The sequence below is a fragment of the Lissotriton vulgaris genome, chromosome 3_1 (genome assembly GCF_964263255.1).
Source record: "Lissotriton vulgaris chromosome 3_1, aLisVul1.2, whole genome shotgun sequence".
NCBI classification, from domain to species: Eukaryota; Metazoa; Chordata; class Amphibia; order Caudata; family Salamandridae; genus Lissotriton; species Lissotriton vulgaris.
Genome location: NC_141689.1, coordinates 1154652560 through 1154670163, shown reverse-complemented (window position 1 = coordinate 1154670163; position 17604 = coordinate 1154652560). Strand labels below are relative to the sequence as shown.

The 17604-nt window shown below is 44.6% G+C and overlaps 1 protein-coding gene across 1 annotated transcript in view; it reads left to right on the top strand.

Annotated features, from left to right (window-relative positions):
* The window catches only part of LOC147727602 (protein NipSnap homolog 3A-like), a 412033-nt gene that overhangs the window by 358759 nt on the left and 35670 nt on the right, over positions 1-17604 (top strand). Inside the window, exon 4 of the mRNA XM_086961632.1 lies at positions 13202-13345. Within this exon, the coding sequence (XP_086817758.1) occupies positions 13202-13345 (144 nt within the window). The remainder of the gene's footprint in view (positions 1-13201; positions 13346-17604) is intronic.

Genomic DNA, 17604 nt, shown 5'->3' with positions numbered 1-17604 from the left:
GTGCTAGTGGGCATTTTCGGACCCCCCCGGGGGCAAAACGGCAAAAAAAACGGGCCGATTTGCCCCCAGGGGGGACAGAAAATAAACGACAAAATAAAGGCCCCCAGGAAGCGACCCTTACCCAAGGGGTCGCTTCCAAAAACAAACATTGCCAAAACAAATAATCCCTGGTGCCAGTGGTTTATTTCTGCCCCCCCTGGGGGCAAAACAGCCAAAATAACGGGCCGATTTGCCCCCAGGGGGGGCAGAAAATCGTCAAGAAAATGTCTGTCCACCTGGAAGCGACCCTTGCCCAAGGGGTCGCTTCCGAAAAGCTAAATTTACAATCCCTGGTGCTAGTGGGGGCATTTCCGCCGCACGATCGCGACGCTGTGCGCGATCGTGAGGCAGAAATGCCCTGCAAAGAGACTTCAGGGGAAAGGAAAATCTCTTTCCTCTCCCCTGATGCCTCTTTGCGGCCCCAAACCCCCGCCGGACACGAGAAACTCACCTTTCTCCTTGGCGCGCAGGAAGCAAATGGCTTCCCGAGCGCAGGGAATCCCTGATGATGTCAGCGCGCGCTGTGCGCGCTGACGTCATCAGGGATTCCCAGGGGGGGGGGCGGGGGCGGCAGCGGAAGCTCTTCCGCTGCCGCCCGAGCAAAACAACGAAGATCAGAGAACCTCGGGGGGAGCGCCAGCGCTTCCCCCGAGGGTGGGGCTCATGACGAGCTGGGCTCGTCATCAGCACACGACCACCGTGCACCATGACGAGCCCAGCTCGTCATCAGCATCGAAAGGGTTAACTGGCAGCATATTTTCAGAAAAAAAGTGGAGGATGTCCACTTATTGCTCCCTAGGGAATGCAATGCCTAAGGACATGATTTAGAAGTCAGCGGAGGGGAACACTCTGACACAATCATCACGGATATACCCTCTGCTGTGTTATGATCACATTCTATCCTATGGGATATCCATCACATTTGTGATGGAGCATTCCCTCCGCCGACTTCTAAATCGGGCTCTAAGTCCCTGACAGATACAGAGACACTTTCTCTGTCTGGCTTGAAGATGCTAAAATCAGCATTTAAATGGTTAGAGCTGGGTCTCCTTTAGACACGTGTTCTTGGTGGCTTCTAAAGAATGCAGCACTCCATTAGAAAAACCTAGAGCTGGTATTTCTAATCTTTAAAATTTTAGGCCCATCTCTTTGCTTCAATTGGTGGTCAAGGCTCTTGAAAAGTCAGTTACTACACAATAGGCACTAATCTTGGAGGATAACAACATCAAATCTGTCAACGGAACCTTTTCCAAAACCCTGAACTGGCTAACCACCAACCATCTCAAATTAAACGCCCTCAAGTGCACCCGCTAGGCAAACCGCCACTGTCTTGCAATTTCTTTGTAACCTCACCTCCCTCAACTGCACACCTCATATCGTTGACTCCACTAAACCACTGGGAGTTGTGCTAGACAAAAACCTAAACATGCAAGATCACATCAGATCATTGACCAAAGGAGTGAATTTTCAACTCAGCATCCTACAAAAATGCAAACCCTACCTTCCTCAAGATGACTTTAAATCAGAGGTGCAAGCATTTGTTATTTCCAGACTTGAATATGGCAGTGCGACTCTTTGTGGTCTGCCAAAACTCAGTTCAGCACCTATCAGAGCATTTCTAAATGCTGCCACTAGACTCATCACGGGTTCTAAGAAGTCCAATCACATTTCACCGGACCTTAAATAGCTCAACTGGCTTCCTTTTGAAGCTAGGATGCAACTAAAGATTGCATGTATGACATATAGGGTAATGTATTTACAGATCTGATATCCAAGCTGATCAAACGCAACAAGCCCTGACATCAACCGTCAATTGGTGCCACTGTGCTGCAGATCCTCCAAATTGCAATTGGGTGGGCGTGCGCGGAATATTAGAGTCCAAAAGATAGCAAGTTATTTTTACTTAAGTTCCTTTATTTTGTATTCAGTATCACAACAGAGCTTTAAATTCCAGCCAACGCGCTTCGTTCGCCATTGGAGAACTTCATCAGGGCTTAACAGTATTACAAAACCGTTCCGTGCGATGCCTGAGGATATCTGGATCTTCTCAGGTATAAACATGTTAAAGGTCCCGAGCGTGATGTCTTAGTCAGTCCAATTATGTTGGCGTCCCAAATATTGGCTATGGATATTTCACTGTGAGGATGTGGGGGTGCAAGCAGGATGTCACGAAGACGGGAGAGTAGATTCGGTAAAGGCCTGCATCGATCGGGGTCCAAACGAGGACTGAATTGATAGTCAGTGTACGCCGCTCACGATGCGATGACAGATTAAAAGTTAGCTTTCCTTGATGGCACACTAACGCGTTATCTGACTTAATAAAGAATAGAACCAAGAAGGTATGGTCAACTGTCCATGCAATGAACCATAATCCTATAAAGGGAAAAGTTCCCAAGGTGTGATAGGCCTGTTCGTTCTGTCCACGAGGTCGGAGTGCCATGCACTTAGGGCACTTCCCTTCAACACCCCACTCTACCTGACAAACAAGCTGGAACTTTCGGGTGGCTCCAGGTCTACAATGATCACTGGCACACGGCTGCTCAATCCCAAGAAGTTTAATAAGCTTAAAACCTACAATCGTACATTCTCTGGCATCGCCCCAAGAATCTGGAACTCCCTTCCAGTGGAAACAAGACTGATTCCCTCTACTCTTGCCTTCAAAAGGGAAGTCAAAACCCTACTACTGAACAAACTCTACTTATAAACTGCATTGAACCTGATGCTTTCTCCTATTGACTCTAGATGGCCGTTTTTATTTGATATACTGTTGTTGTATGTTGCCCTACTTGTTGCTTTCACCCATCTTGCTTCCTCTGCACTCCCCAATTTCATCCTGCTTCCGTTGTTTATTGTCCCACCTTTTCCATAATTTCTATCACCTTGCTGCTTTCCTTTGTCGACCTAAACATATGTAAAGCGCTCAGATACCCACCAGGGTCATGTTCGCGCTATACAAAACTTTAAATAAATAAACAAGATTTTGCATTCTACCCAGGCGGGTTTATGCCCAGGCACAGCACAGAGACCCGACTGTTGGAGGTCTCCGAATTTGTTAAATTGTCACTGGACATGGGTAACAAAGTGGTGGTTGTTCTTTAAGATCCACAAGCAGCGTTCACACTGTATCTCACTATAGTCCACTGGAACTTCTGGAAACAAAAGGGGTGAGGTATTTTGCTCGCAAATGGTTGAAATATGTCCTCTTTGATCGAGGACAAACAGTACACCAACCCCCTGTTACATCTAAATTTATAGACTTTTTTTTTAGTGTACCACAAGCATCGGCCCGAGACCCATTATTTTCAACATTTATATGTCCCCTTTGTTGGAGATAGTTGAACCCAGGGGTTTTAAGATAATGTTATACGCTGATGACACACCGTTATTCTCTTTTCAGAGGTTGACAGATCTTTGAAAGTGCACTTTCAGGGCTACCTGAAAGCAGCCACAAACTGAATGCAAACAAATTGCTGAAGGTGCATTCTGATAAGCAAATAGTGTTTTTTGGCAATTCTGCTCAATCGATTAATGTAGGACACTGGCTCTCTATATAGTGCATTAAAATGAAATACACTGTGCAGAGAGTCCAGTGATACCCAGGTTGGTATACATACCAAAATTAGATAATACTAATGCTCTGTTTGTGGTAGAGCAGTTAGTCGTATCAGAGGGAAGTGCTAAGCATTTGTTGTACTCAGAGGCAACAAATGAGACACACACTCAAGAACAAATCTGAGACCAATTTATAAAAATAATACAATTTGCATGCAATTTTTCAGACCAAGACCTTCATTCTAGAGTTAGTACTTTAGAGGATATACATTTTTACTCCCACCCTCCACGAGTCCGGATGCACCTGCAGATGGCTTGAGAAGAGATGGAGGAACAACAACACCCCAGAAACCCACACAACCTTCAAATCCACCAACAACACACACCCCCTTCCAGACGGAATCAACGCCAACTCACAACATCAATGCATACAACCACTTGGCACCACAACAGATCTGGCTCAACTGGACTCCCCTCACACAGACAACACACTCAAGACCATGAAGAGCATCCACTCAGGAGCCACATTGAATCCCTGCCCGTACCACATCTTCCTTAGTGTAGCCGCCTCCATCGCCCCCCACAGCTTCACCACACCGTCAACTGCTGCATAAAAACCCCAACTTCCCCGATGACTGGAAACACGCCAACATCAATCCCCTGCTGAAGACACCGTCCACCAACCCGACAGAACTCGAGAACTTCAGACTCATCTCCCTCCTTCCCTTCCTAGCCAAGGTAATCAAAAAGGCAATCAGTGGCCAACTGTCTAAGTTCATCCAAGACAACCATGTCCAGGACACCTCCCAATCTGGCTTTCGAAGCAACCACAGAACCGAGACTGCACTCCTCACCGACAGCGATGACATCCGCTCCCTCCTGGCCAGGGTAAAATACCAGCCCTCATCCTTCTGGACCTCTCTACCGCCTTCAACACCATCTCCCACCGCACCCTAATCACGAGACGCTATGACGCCAGCATCTGCTATAAGGCGCTGAACTGGATCTACTCCTTCCTAACCAGACGAACACAGCGAGTCAGTCTACCCACATTCCTCTCAGTCGGATCACTGAAATAATATCGAGTCCATTAATATCGACTTGCAAAAATATTGATGAGAAAATATCGAGGGACAAAATATCGAGTTTCTATCTTTATACAGGTAAGTACAAAAATATCGACTCTAAAATATCGACTGTAAATAATATAGACAGTCAAAATATCGTTTTTTTATATGTCTTTAAATTAAGTTAAAACTAATATAAAAATAAATATGTTTAATATAAACTTAGTTAAAATGATTAAATAAATGTAATATTAATAAATAATTAAAGTAAATTACGCACAAAAAATATTATTAATAAATATATATATATATATAAATACATACTATTAACTAAACATATATAATATTTTTACCGTAGCATATCAAATTGTTTAAAATTTTGTGTAACAACTATAGTGAATTCAACAGTAGAAAAGTGCTGGATAGCGTAGGTTTAAAAATTACTATTCCCACTCCAGTGGGTGCAACAGTACGGAAAGCGTTGGATAGCGTAGGGGTAAAAATTACTATTCCCACTCCAGTGGGTGCAACAGTAGGGAAAGCGTTGGATAGCGTAGGGGTAAAAATTACTATTCCCACTCCAGTGGGTGCAACAGTAGGGAAAGCGTTGGATAGCGTAGGGGTAAAAATTACTATTCCCACTCCAGTGGGTGCAACTGTAGGGAAAGCGTTGGATAGCGTAGGGGTAAAAATTACTATTCCCACTCCAGTGGGTGCCACAGTAGGGAAAGCGTTGGATAGCGTAGGGGTAAAAATTACTATTCCCACTCCAGTGGGTGCAACAGTAGGGAAAGCATTGGATAGCGTAGGGGTAAAAATTACTATTCCAACTCCAGTGGGCGCAACAGTAGGGAAAGCATTGGATAGCGTAGGGGTTAAAATTACTATTCCCACTCCAGTGGGTGCAACAGTAGGGAAAGCGTTGGATAGCGTAGGGTTAAAATTACTATTCCCTCTCCAGTGGGTGCAACAGTAGGGAAAGCGCTGGATAGCGTAGGGGTTAAAATGACTATGAAATAATTAACAATTAACAATTTTTAATAATTTATATAATTAATTATTTATTATTAAATGACTTCCCACCCTATCCCCCTATAAACTCACAACCCACTACAGAAATTAATTTACTAAATATTAATTATTTATCAATTAAATATTTATAAATATTTACCAATTATATTTTAATTATTTACCAATTAATAATTATTTAACAATTATTATTAATTTACATAATTAAATAATTATAATAAAATTACTTCCCACCCTATTCCCCTATAAACCCACAACCCGCTACAGAAAATAATTCACTAAAAATTATTTATTAATTAATTATTTATTATTTTTTACCAATTATATTTTAATTATTTACCAATTATTATTTAATTACCAATTATTAATAATTTACATAATTAATTAATTATAATTAAATTACTTCCCACCCTATTCCCTATAAATCCACAACCCGCTACAGATTTATATTACACAATTAATAAAAATTATTAATAACTACCTTATTTTCGATTTTTTTTGTGTCTATATTCTATCTAGTCGATATTATGTCTAGTCTATATTTTTGATTCGATATTTTGGCTATTATTATCGATATTACTCGATATTTTTGTAGTCTATAATATGTCTGGTCGATATTTTGGCTAATCTATATTTTTTACTCAATATTTTGTCCAAACGATATTTTGGAATCAATATTATGTCTGTTTACCCTCTCAGTCTCTACATAGAAAAGCTGCAGAGTGCCCTACGGATCCTGCCTGAGCCCAACCCTCTTCAACGTTTCCATAGCCCCCGTCGCAGCCATTGTCAGAAGCCACAGACTCAACATCGTCTCCTACTCAGACGACACCCAGCTGATCATTGTCCTTACCACCACAACTGCCAGAATCAACTTTTGCAACAGAATGGAGGCTGTCGCTACCTGAATGCAAGATAGCTGCCTCAAGCTCAACTCGGACAAGACTGAAGTACTGATCATTAGATCCACTTCCTCAGCCTGGGCGACTTCTGCTGGCCTGCTGCACTTGGACCTCTCCCACCCCTACGGAACACGGGAAACATCCTTTACAATGCAACTTTTACAACGCACTACCATTACAACGCAAGTTATTACAACTAATTGCGCTGGAGGTCGCTCTAGGATTGGGAATAGTTTAATTACTATCCAACACCTTCCCTACTATACACGGGGACTGGAGTTGGAATAGTAAATTAAACTATTCACTATCCAGCGCCCCCTAACGTTGTAACGACTTGCGTTGTAAAAGTTGCGTCATAATGGCATGCGTTGTAAAAGCATGCGTTGTAATGACATACATCCACGAAAAAAAGGCAACCTCTGCATCATACTGGAATCCATGTTCATAATTAACCGCCTAATCAACGCAGTATCCTCATCCTGCTTCCACACACTCCACCTGCTTTGAAAGAAATTAGGATGGATTCCCACAGAACCCAGAAAGAAGGTTACCCACGCACTCATTCCCAGCAGCCTCGACTGCCGCAATGCTCTCTATGCCAGCGTCACCCAGAAACAGGTCAGAAAACTACAGAATATCCAAAACGCCACAGCCAGACTGGTCTTTGACATCCCTTGCCGCTGCGATATGACACAACACCTCTGACAACTCCACTGGCTCCGAATCAACAAGAGAATCACCTTCAAGCTCCTAACAAACACATACAAAGCTCTATTTAACGCAGGACAAGTATATCTGAACCATGGCCTCACATTCCACATATCCGCCAGGCAACTCCACTCCACCCAACTCGCCCTGGCCTCCATTCCATGGACTGCAAGAAAAGAACTGGAGGAAAATCCTTTTCCGACCTTGCAGCCAAGACCTGGATCATTCTGCCCCTCCACCTCAGGCAATTCTGGAAGGACCTAAGGACCTTACTCTTCGACTGAAATCTGCAGACCCAGACAAATCAGCAGCCCCCCATCTCAGTGCCCTGAGACTATCACGGGTGAGTAGCCGCGCTATATAAACCCCAGATTGATTGATTAATTCCTGCACAAAATAAATCAGCCCGCAACACAGGTGGTGCCTGCGTTGGTGCATGGCAGTCCATTGTGCTTCAGCCCTGGGAAAAAGGGCTGGAATGCACGTATCCTATAGATACGGCACATTCCTTCTCTTTTCTTTTGATGCAGGGCAGTGCAGCAAGATACCTTTGTTACGCTGCCCTGTGCAAAAACCTTGTAAATTTGGCCCATATTAGATAAGTGTGTTAGTGTTATTTTTAAGATCAGGTAATTTGTAGATGTAAGAAACTGCCGCTAATGTGACTTAGCTGCAGGGTTTCTTTTTTAGCAATGTACAAGGAAATCCTTGTAAATATTGCGTTGTGCTGGAGTTTGCACGGAAATGCCAACCTTGAATCTCATTTTCGGTAAGTCACACTAAACGCAGTGTTACTGTGAAGAATTCACAATAACACTTGAAAAAATGCCATTAACTGGAGTTTGCGGCACCTTGTAAATTTAGAAATGAAGAAAAGCTGCATTAACATAAAAAAATTGACGCTACGGCTGAGTTAACTCCTTGTAAATATGGCCCTCTGTTCAGTAGTTGTCTCTTGATTATGTGGTTATGACACAGGTTGTAATATCAATTTTTCTCACACAGTTCATCCATTTTTATGTTACACAATCCTGTATGTGCACACCATAGCTACAATTGCAAAATGCAAAACACTTTATACATGTTTAGAGCAATACCCCTGCATGGAAGTTATAGGTATCTCTCAATATGAGACTACTCCTCTGGGACAGAGTAGGTAGCAGGACATTTATTTGTCCAGTTCATGTTCTTGTGGCTTCACTGCAAGAATCTCCGATTTGGTTTGGGATGGCCTCATTTTGGGAATGTTGATGCACATATTCACGGAAAATTTCCAACTCTGATTTCGATCACATATACTATGGAGGATGATTGTGTAAAATGCAAGAACAGGAGATGAATCCAGGTCATTATGGACAAACAAGTCCAGTCCTTGATTGTCCCTTGCCAGTACGGTGCACAGCGGGAGCAGCAGTTTGCATCTGTGCCTGTTAAATGGTATGAGAGCATACAGTCTAGACCAGCCTCATATATTTGCCGATGTTGAGTAGTCCTTGGGAAACCTTCAGCATTGCAAACTTTTTAGTGGCAGCAGTTAGATTAAAGAAAAAAAATGAAACAGCGAGCGAGTAGGATTAGGTAATTAGGGGCTAGATGTAGGTAAATAATTTTACAGATTCTAAAATACCGAATTTTACCGATTCAGTATATTAGAATCGGTAAATGCCATGTAGGTAAAAAAAAAATGGTATTTTTTACTGATTCGGTAAAATTCGGAATCTGCCATTCGGAATATACCGAATCGGTAAATACCAAATCGGTATTTACCGAATCGATATTTCTCATTCATTCCTATGGGCCTTTTGGCCCATAGGAATGAATGGGAAATACCGATTCGGTAAATACCGAATAGGTAAATATCGATTCGGTAAAGGAAATAAAAGTGAAACTGAATCAGGCAGCCAATCACGTGCTACCACCCTCCCCCTCCCTACCAGGAAGTGGCTACACAGGCAGCTGCAAGTAATTAGAAGCTTCTGGAGAGGCAGTTGGAGCTGAGCTGAGTCCCTGAGCCACAGAAAAAAGTTTTGCACTTTTAAACTGGGAAAATGGCAAGCAGCAGTGAAAAGGAACAGCCAGAGAGGAAGAGTAAAATACAATTTAGCACCATGGAGCTGCAGGTCCTTGTGGAGGAGGTGGTGAAGGAACACTAGAAATTGTTTGGCACGCTGTCCCTGACTGTGGCTGAATCTGCCAAAAGGAAGATTTGGCTGGACATTGAAGCAAAGGTGAATACTGTAGGAGTGACTCCAAGGGACATAAATGACCTTAAAAAGAGGTGGTATGACCTCAGGAACCTGACTAAGAAAGAAATTGCTGAGCACCACAAACAGGCAACCAAAACTGGAGGAGGGAAGAACCTTGCAACCCCCTGACTGACCTGGAGGAGCTGGTGGGGTCCACCATTGAACCTGAGAGCGTCTGTGGACTGGGAGATGCAGACAGCTCAGCCAGAGCTGCCACCAAACAAGGTAAGGCGCATGCACAGCAATCACCCCCACCCCATCAGCCTTCCCTTTTCCCTATGTGGCAATTTTAACCAAAGTCCAGTAGAGGTAGCACTATACAGGAGCAATGCATCATGGGACATGTAGTTCGTAAATGAAAGACCATGTCATACTGAACATTTAGCAACAAGTTTGGCAAATCATTTCAGACATAATCAAGCGCAGGCAACATGTACAGTGTTTAAGTGAGAAATATTTAATTGCAGTGGCTGTGAGGCAGTAGCACTGAGCTAATGTATGCTTATATGTCCACAGGCGAGACATCTCGCAGGCGTACCAGGGAGATGGAAGCCCGGCACCAGAGAAAGATGACAGCCAGGAGCCAGGCCCAAGTGCAGAGATTGACACAGAGAACACAGGTGCACCAACTACACAGCCACCATCCCAAGACCCAGAAATGTCTCCACATCTGCAGGCGTCCCCAGAACGTTCAGGATCCCCTCTGCTGCTTTCCTCACCTGACTGCCTGCATCACTACCTGTAACAACACCTGCATCACAAAAGAGCAGGAGGCATATAGTTGCCCCACTAGTCCAAATGGAGACCTCAGCAGGTGACATGGAGGGGGATGACACACAAACCTTGGCTGGGGAAGGTACCTCTGCCACACAGCAGTCCAGAGCAGATGTTGGCGGTACAGGTACCAGACGCCCCAGGCACAGAGAAAGCATTGTAGCAGCACATGTGGAGGGTCCCAGTGTCTTCCGTGGGCTTGATGGTAGCATGGTGAAAATCCAAAGGATGCAGAGGAAGGCCATCCAGTCTGAGCAACGCCAGATGAGTAACCTAAACACAAATATTGGAGATATAGGGAAGGGCATCAGAGAACTGGTAGATGTCAACAAGGAGATGGCTGCAGGGATGTGGGACACGACACAATCGGTGCAGCTTCTGTGAAGTAAACTGGACCAGGACATGTTAGCAAGGCATAAGGAGAGACAGCGTGCGCAGCAGCAAAGTAAAGCAATAAACCGCTTGGCCACAGCCACTTCCCTGCTATGCAGGCGATGCATTAACATGCAAGAGGTACTCACACACAACAGCAATGAGGTGTCTAGGGGCATTGCTAGGATGACCAGTGCTGTAGAGGTGCTGATAAATGCACAAACAGCACAAACAGCTGCTCTGGATGTACCAGAAAGTGAGGAAAGCACCAGTAGGAGCAGCATGACAAGCCCCCTTGTTGTGGAGACAGATAGAAGCAGCAGGCACCATGGTGAGCCAACAGCCCAAACACACAGTGAAGAGAGCCAGCCAATTACATCTGGCACTGGTAGGCGTGGGCGGAAATGACTTGTTCAGTAAATGGGGAAGTGACCCAGGACTACCATGTTTAAATGGATGACATTTGTGTTGCACATTTGTGCTTTTGAATACCTGCGTAGTGCCAAATATTAAACTACGTTGGATGCAAACTCCACCTGTCTGTGTCCCTTTACTTACTTAAAAATAGTTGCGTGTGATCTCTGCCCCTCTGTGTCTGCCATCTGCTGGTGTCACAACTCCTGCTGTGTTGGGTTCAGGCAGTGCATGTTCATCATCATGGTCCTCATAGTCACTCAAATCCACCTCAGTGCCCTTCTTAGTGGCAAGGTTGTGTAACATTGCACAAGTTACAATCATCTTACAGCAGGTGATTGGGGTATACTGGCGTGCCCCTCCACTTTTGTGTAGGCAACGGAACCTGCTTTTTAACAGCCCAAAGGTGCGCTCCACAATGTTCCTAGTAGATTTGTGTGCCCTGTTGTATCTCCTCTGGCTGCAGGTTGAAGGGTTGAGGTAGGGTATCAGGATGAAAGAGCGGACGGCATATGCACTATCCCCTATTAGAAAATGAGAATGACATTACTCACATGCACACATACACATACATCTGCAATATCTATCAAGGGAGTGTCACACAGTGTTTTACCTAGCAGGTATCCTTCTCCAAATTCCCCCACTGTCAGGCGTGTGTAGATCCCACTGTTCTGAAAGATGTAGGAGTCATGGGTACTTCCTTGGAACTTGGCCACTAGGTCTTTGATTATGTAGTTTGCATCACAGATTACCTGTACATTGATTGTGTGGGTTGACTTCCTATTCCTGTAAATGTACTCTGTTGCAGCAGGTGGGCATATTGGGATGTGGGTGCCATCAATACAGCCGATGACATGTGGGAAATGTGCATTTTGATAAGTCAGTCTTGGTCTTCAGCAGTTCCTCGTGAGTTTCAGGGAAGCTGATGTAATGATGCATTCTCAGCTTCCTGAAGAAACGCAGCAATCACACTCTGGTAGCTCCCAGAGGCAAGCAAGTGTAGGCTACACAGCACCTGCACATGGGGTGGGATGGCGTGCGCCCTTGGGGTTGGGTGCTCCAAAAGTGGGTGGAGGTCCCTGATCAAGTCCAGGATAGTTTGGGGGTGTAGCCTGTACCTTTGGAGGATCTCTGGCTCAGTTAGTTGAAATAGCATAATCCTCTGCCTGTACACTTGCTCCTCCTTTATCCAGACCCTTTCTCCTGCTGCCTGTAGCCGTAGCCGCCTCACTATCACGTAAAATGCCGCCATTCTGGTCACACTGTTGCATTTTGGGCCCTTTTTTATGCCTGCACCTGGTTACCACCTGCTTTCAATCCATGGTAAATACCGACTCTTAAATACCGAATTTCATGCAAATTCGGTATTTTAGAGGTCACCTACATCTCAAAAGTCATTTTTTTCCATTTATTATTTACCGATTCGGTAAATTTACAGATTCTGTAAATTTACAGAATCTGTAAATTTACAGATTCGGTAAATTTACCGAAACTAGTTTTTTGGGCCCCTACATCTCAAAATCAAAATACCGGTCGGTAACGGCCGAAATTCGGTATTTTGGTCCGTTACTGACTGGTATTTAGCTACCTACATCTGGCCCTAGATCCTTTCTTGTATCATTAACACATTGTGTATGAAATGTTTGATATTGTTTGTCTTTTAAAGCGGTATATGTATATTCGAATTTGGGATTATGTTTTAATTATGATTGATTTTATGTAAAACATTTTAGTTTAGAAATGTGATGGGTATTTTTAACATGCTTTTATGGTTTTAAATAATTGAATAAAGTGATTTTTGACTTGAGAGCATGCAGTCTCTGACACTCCTGTGTTCTGCACTTGCACTCTCCACCAGGGCACTTGGTACACCATTAGGATCAGCCCTCCCATTGCCCTTTTTTTGCAATAGGCCCATGTGTGTTTGCCTTACGGCTGTTGAAGTGTTGGGGCCGCCATGTACAATCACGTGTAAACTGATTTCATAATTGGTGCTCACATGGGGCAGGCACAGATTGTTTATTGAAATGAGTTGCATTTGATATGTTGTCATGGATAATGACGGTCAGCTTTGTACCAACTGAATGTCTTCCTCCAGGAGTCTACGAGATGGTAATTTCTCATATGAAGCCAGGAGGCACTGAAGTTTGGATTGAGGCCCTCAAGTCATCCATTAATTCTCAAGTCGGCTACAAGAAGCTCATAGGCGCTTTCTACACAGAATTTGGCTCGCTAAATAAAGGTATTGTTCATGTGTACGTGTGAGACTTCTATTTCCATGAACATGATTTTTTTCTAGAAGATCGACGCAGGACACACAATTCAAAGCTACAATAGATATTACTGTTTTATTTGCAGAACATGTTTCACTTGAATACTATTGTCTACATAGTTACAATTAGAACATTGGAATTTTGGGAACTCCATCGAAGACAATGGAGTGCTCCCTGCTTCTACGGGCTGGTAAAGGCCCGCAGAGCCACATTCGAGTGTCTTACAAAGGCCTCTCGGAGCTTGAGGGGATTTAAATCCACTCAAGAGGCCTTTGTTTTATTTGTTAGAACATTCTGCCTTCTAGTGGCAGAATGTGCTAATAGCCTTAAAGCCCTTCGTAGCATGGCTATACTGGCTATTAAAGTCCAGCTACCTTGTTAAAGTCCCTTGATTTCGGCTCAGGACTTTAAAGTGGTAGCAGACCTTTAATAGCCGGTATAGCCCGCTGCAGCGGGCTATAAGGCTATAATATAGCACGCACCTTCTCAAATCATTTTCTTCCTTGATTATCCTGATACCGTTGCAGCATTACTCCATTATCTTTAAGCAATTACAGATTGAAGTTTGGTAATCTATCATTAGATTATTGGGATGTTAGGAGCTCCATTAATGGCAGTGGAGTGGGACCATGTCATGAGTGATGTAATATGTGACATCATCAGCAGTGCATTGCAGGCGCGCAAGTTATAGTGAGTCCAACTAACTATAACGTGGGAATTTCAATGGTTTTATGTCAGTAAAATTTCCAGCTAACTATAACTGGTGTGAAACCTATGTTTTTTTCAGTGAATATATATATATAAATATATATATCCGCTCCCAGGTTCTAAATACCATAAAGAACCACTCGGACACCTCGAGTGCTTTTCGCTTAGATTTATTCAGCAAACCGGGAAAAACGACGCGTTTTGGGCGCGGGCGTGATCAAGGGTTCATCCCAGAAACGCGTCGTTTTTCCCGGTTTGCTGAATAAATCTAAGCGAAAAGCACTCGAGGTGTCCGAGTGGTTCTTTATGGTATTTAGAACCTGGGAGCGGATATTTCTGCGAAGCGCCAGCTTTGTGACTCGGACCGCCCAGACAGCCTTACAGTCTTACCCGGCATTCGTGGAGCGAATAAATATATATATGTATATTAACGGAAAAAAACTCATAGGTTTCAGGGCTGTTATAGTTAGCTGGACATTTCACTCGTACAAAACCATTGAGATTCCTCCGTTACAGTTAGTTCTGCTAACTATTACTCACATGCCCGCAATGCACTGCTGATGATGTCACATATTACATCATTCATGACATGGTCAGTGATATCACTGATGACATTTCAAATGACATCACTGATGACATCACTGGTGGCATCATCCAGAGAATGTGGCTTGGTTTGATATTTAAATATGGATTATATATATAGTAATCTGTATTGAACAATGAGAGGATGTATAAGTGTCTGGATGGAGGATTTAATAGCTGTGTGATTGACTGTTTAAGTTACTAATTTGAAGTGTCTCACTAAATACATGGGTTAGTGACTAAACTGTGTGAATGCCTGTATCACTCTGTATGTTGTTGTGTAAACTGCTGCATCAATTGGTTACTAGCTACATGAAAGTCTATATTAGTTATTGATTAGTTGGCTGAGTATAGGTATGGAGAGTGAATGTGTGTGTGTGTGTTAGACCTGACATCATTGGCTTGAGTCTCTCCTCCATTTTTTCTGTTTGCCTCTACTGTTTTACGATGTTTTGCTGGTATATGCTTTGGGCGCCGTGTCACTGCTGATCAGTGCCATAGCGCAAGTGCTCCCTATGTTAAAATGATGTATCTATTGTATCCATGTTTGGCTTATTTGGTTTACTGTCAGTCCCTAGTCTAGTGCACCAGGAGTGCCGGGGCTTGTAAATGCAAATACCGCTCGTGGGCTTGCAGCACGTGTTGTGCCACCCACAGGAGCGGCCTTGTAAAAGAATGTCTACGGGTCGGTCATTGCGAGACCCACGTGCAGTCTTGCACTGTCACGTCGGCTGCGCAGGTATACCTACTTGCCAGCCCCTCCAACCTTCTCTTAACTTCATGTTAGTCACCCCTATGGTAGGCCCAGGGGCAGGGTGCATTGTAAGTGTAAGGCAGGACAAGCCTGACCAAGTTGGTCTGTCCTGATAGTGAAGTGCCGCCATCTTAGGGCTTCACTATTGCGAGGTAGCCTGCTCTCCGTTGGATAGAATGGGCCGCCGGGATTATTAATGCTATGATCCTAGCTGGCTCGGAGAGTACGGTGCAATGTCGAGTTTGGTATCCCTGAGCTCGGGGTTTAATTACGCATCCGTTGGTGTGGATGGTTTTTGGACTCCGGGTTCGAGAATAGCACTTTTAGAAAGTGTCTATTCTCTTGTCTAACCATATCTGGTCTCTGCTGGTCTTACGTGTGTGTGACAGGAGCTGGGTGGCTCCAAGAGGTCTGGATGAGTCAGTGTGGGATGAGTGGGACATTAAGTTGAGAGTAGGGGGAGAGTAGTTGTTGATAGCCTGCCTTGCCTGATACAATGCTGGCTCCACCTCCTGCCAAGCGACTGATGGCTCTGTGCCTGCCCTGGACGATCCTGGCCCCACCTCCTGCTAGGAGGACGATAGCTATGCTCCTGCCGGTGTCAATGCTGGCTCCACCTCCTGCGGGGCGTCTGAGGACCCGGCCCGGCGCAATGAATAGGCCAGGTGCCACTGCCTAGCTCCACCCACCACAGACCCAGGGTGTTGGGAAATCCCCGGCATAGACAAAGGGATCAAAGACGAAAAGGGGTATAAGAGGAGGACCCCTGAACCAAGAATTTAGATCACTTCTGACAAGGAACCCTGTAACCAAGGACAAGAAGCCTGCTGATCTAAAGGACTGCTTACCCCTTCTGCCGGTGTGCTGTTGTTGGGGGAATCCTGCAGTGCTTCTTTATTTTTGCCAAGGAACCAGGAGAGAGGAACTGGGTGTGTACTCTCACGCTTGCTAAGAAAATCTCCAAGGACTGGAAGAGTGCCAGTCTCCTGCCGAAGTCACAGGGCCAAAAGACTTCACCTGCTAAAAAGTGCTATCCGCTGGAAGTGTGAATCCAGCACCTCTGAAAAGAACAGCATCACGACGACCGGACGCTGGGCCCAACCGACGCCAGCAGCAACGCCAGTGAGTAGGAGTACGGCTCTAACTCCAGAGGACCTCGTGTCTGCCCCGCTGCTGATCGCATCAACCGTGTGCCCTTCGACGCCATGAGCGCTGCTCACTCTGTGCAACTGCATCATCGACAATGCCTGCTGAGGCCTGATCGACACCGAAGACGCGACGCCGGATTGCTCGACGCCGCTGATCATCGGGTGCTTCATTTTCCTAAGGTACTGTGTTGTTGTGGGTCCGTGTGACTCCAGGCCCGACTCAGCGCTCCTCGTGGTCGACGCCGAACCTGTGGATTATCGTTGCCCCAGCGTTGTGTAGCTCCCGTGTGAGTTACCCTGTTGCTAAGAACTGTGTTTCCAAGAAGAAGATTTGCTTGATACTAAAAGACTTTTGTGCTAAAGAAGAAACTACCTTTGAACTACCCTTTTTCCTTCCCGAACGTATTTATTCCGATTGTGTACAGCTTTGCCGTTATTTGGTCTTGTGCTAAGTCTTATATAAAAATCCTTATTTTTATAATACTACTGTGTCGTGTCCATTTGTAGTGTATTCACTTTGTTACTGTACGTGGTCATAATTGCTTAACACACAGCCTCTGAGATAAGCCTGTTCTGCTCTGCCAAGCTACCAAGGGGGTGAGCAGGGGTTATCGAAGGGTGTGATCCCCTTGCCCTAACTAGAAAAGGAGTGTCCCTATTTGTCAGAAGTGTATACCTCTGCCAACTAGAGACAGCCGGTTCTAACATTGGATGCAGCGGTGAGGATTTGGACCTTGCATTTATGACCCATGTACAGTGATTAGTGTGCGCTACGTAGTGAAAGCAGACCGTAACGCAGTCACAATCTGATTCGGAAGGATCCTATTTTTGTTCTCCGCTTTCCTGAAACTTGATTTTCTGAACACTGCCAGTTTTAACCATGAGTGACAACGGAGTCACTGCCCCTGCTATCGTTGTTGTTGAAGAGTTTGAGAGGAGTAAGCTCAAAAGATACAAGAAAGATGAGCTGAAACACTTTTGCAACCAGTTTGAAGTTCCTACCACCGGCCTCTCGAGAAAAGATGATTTTTATAAA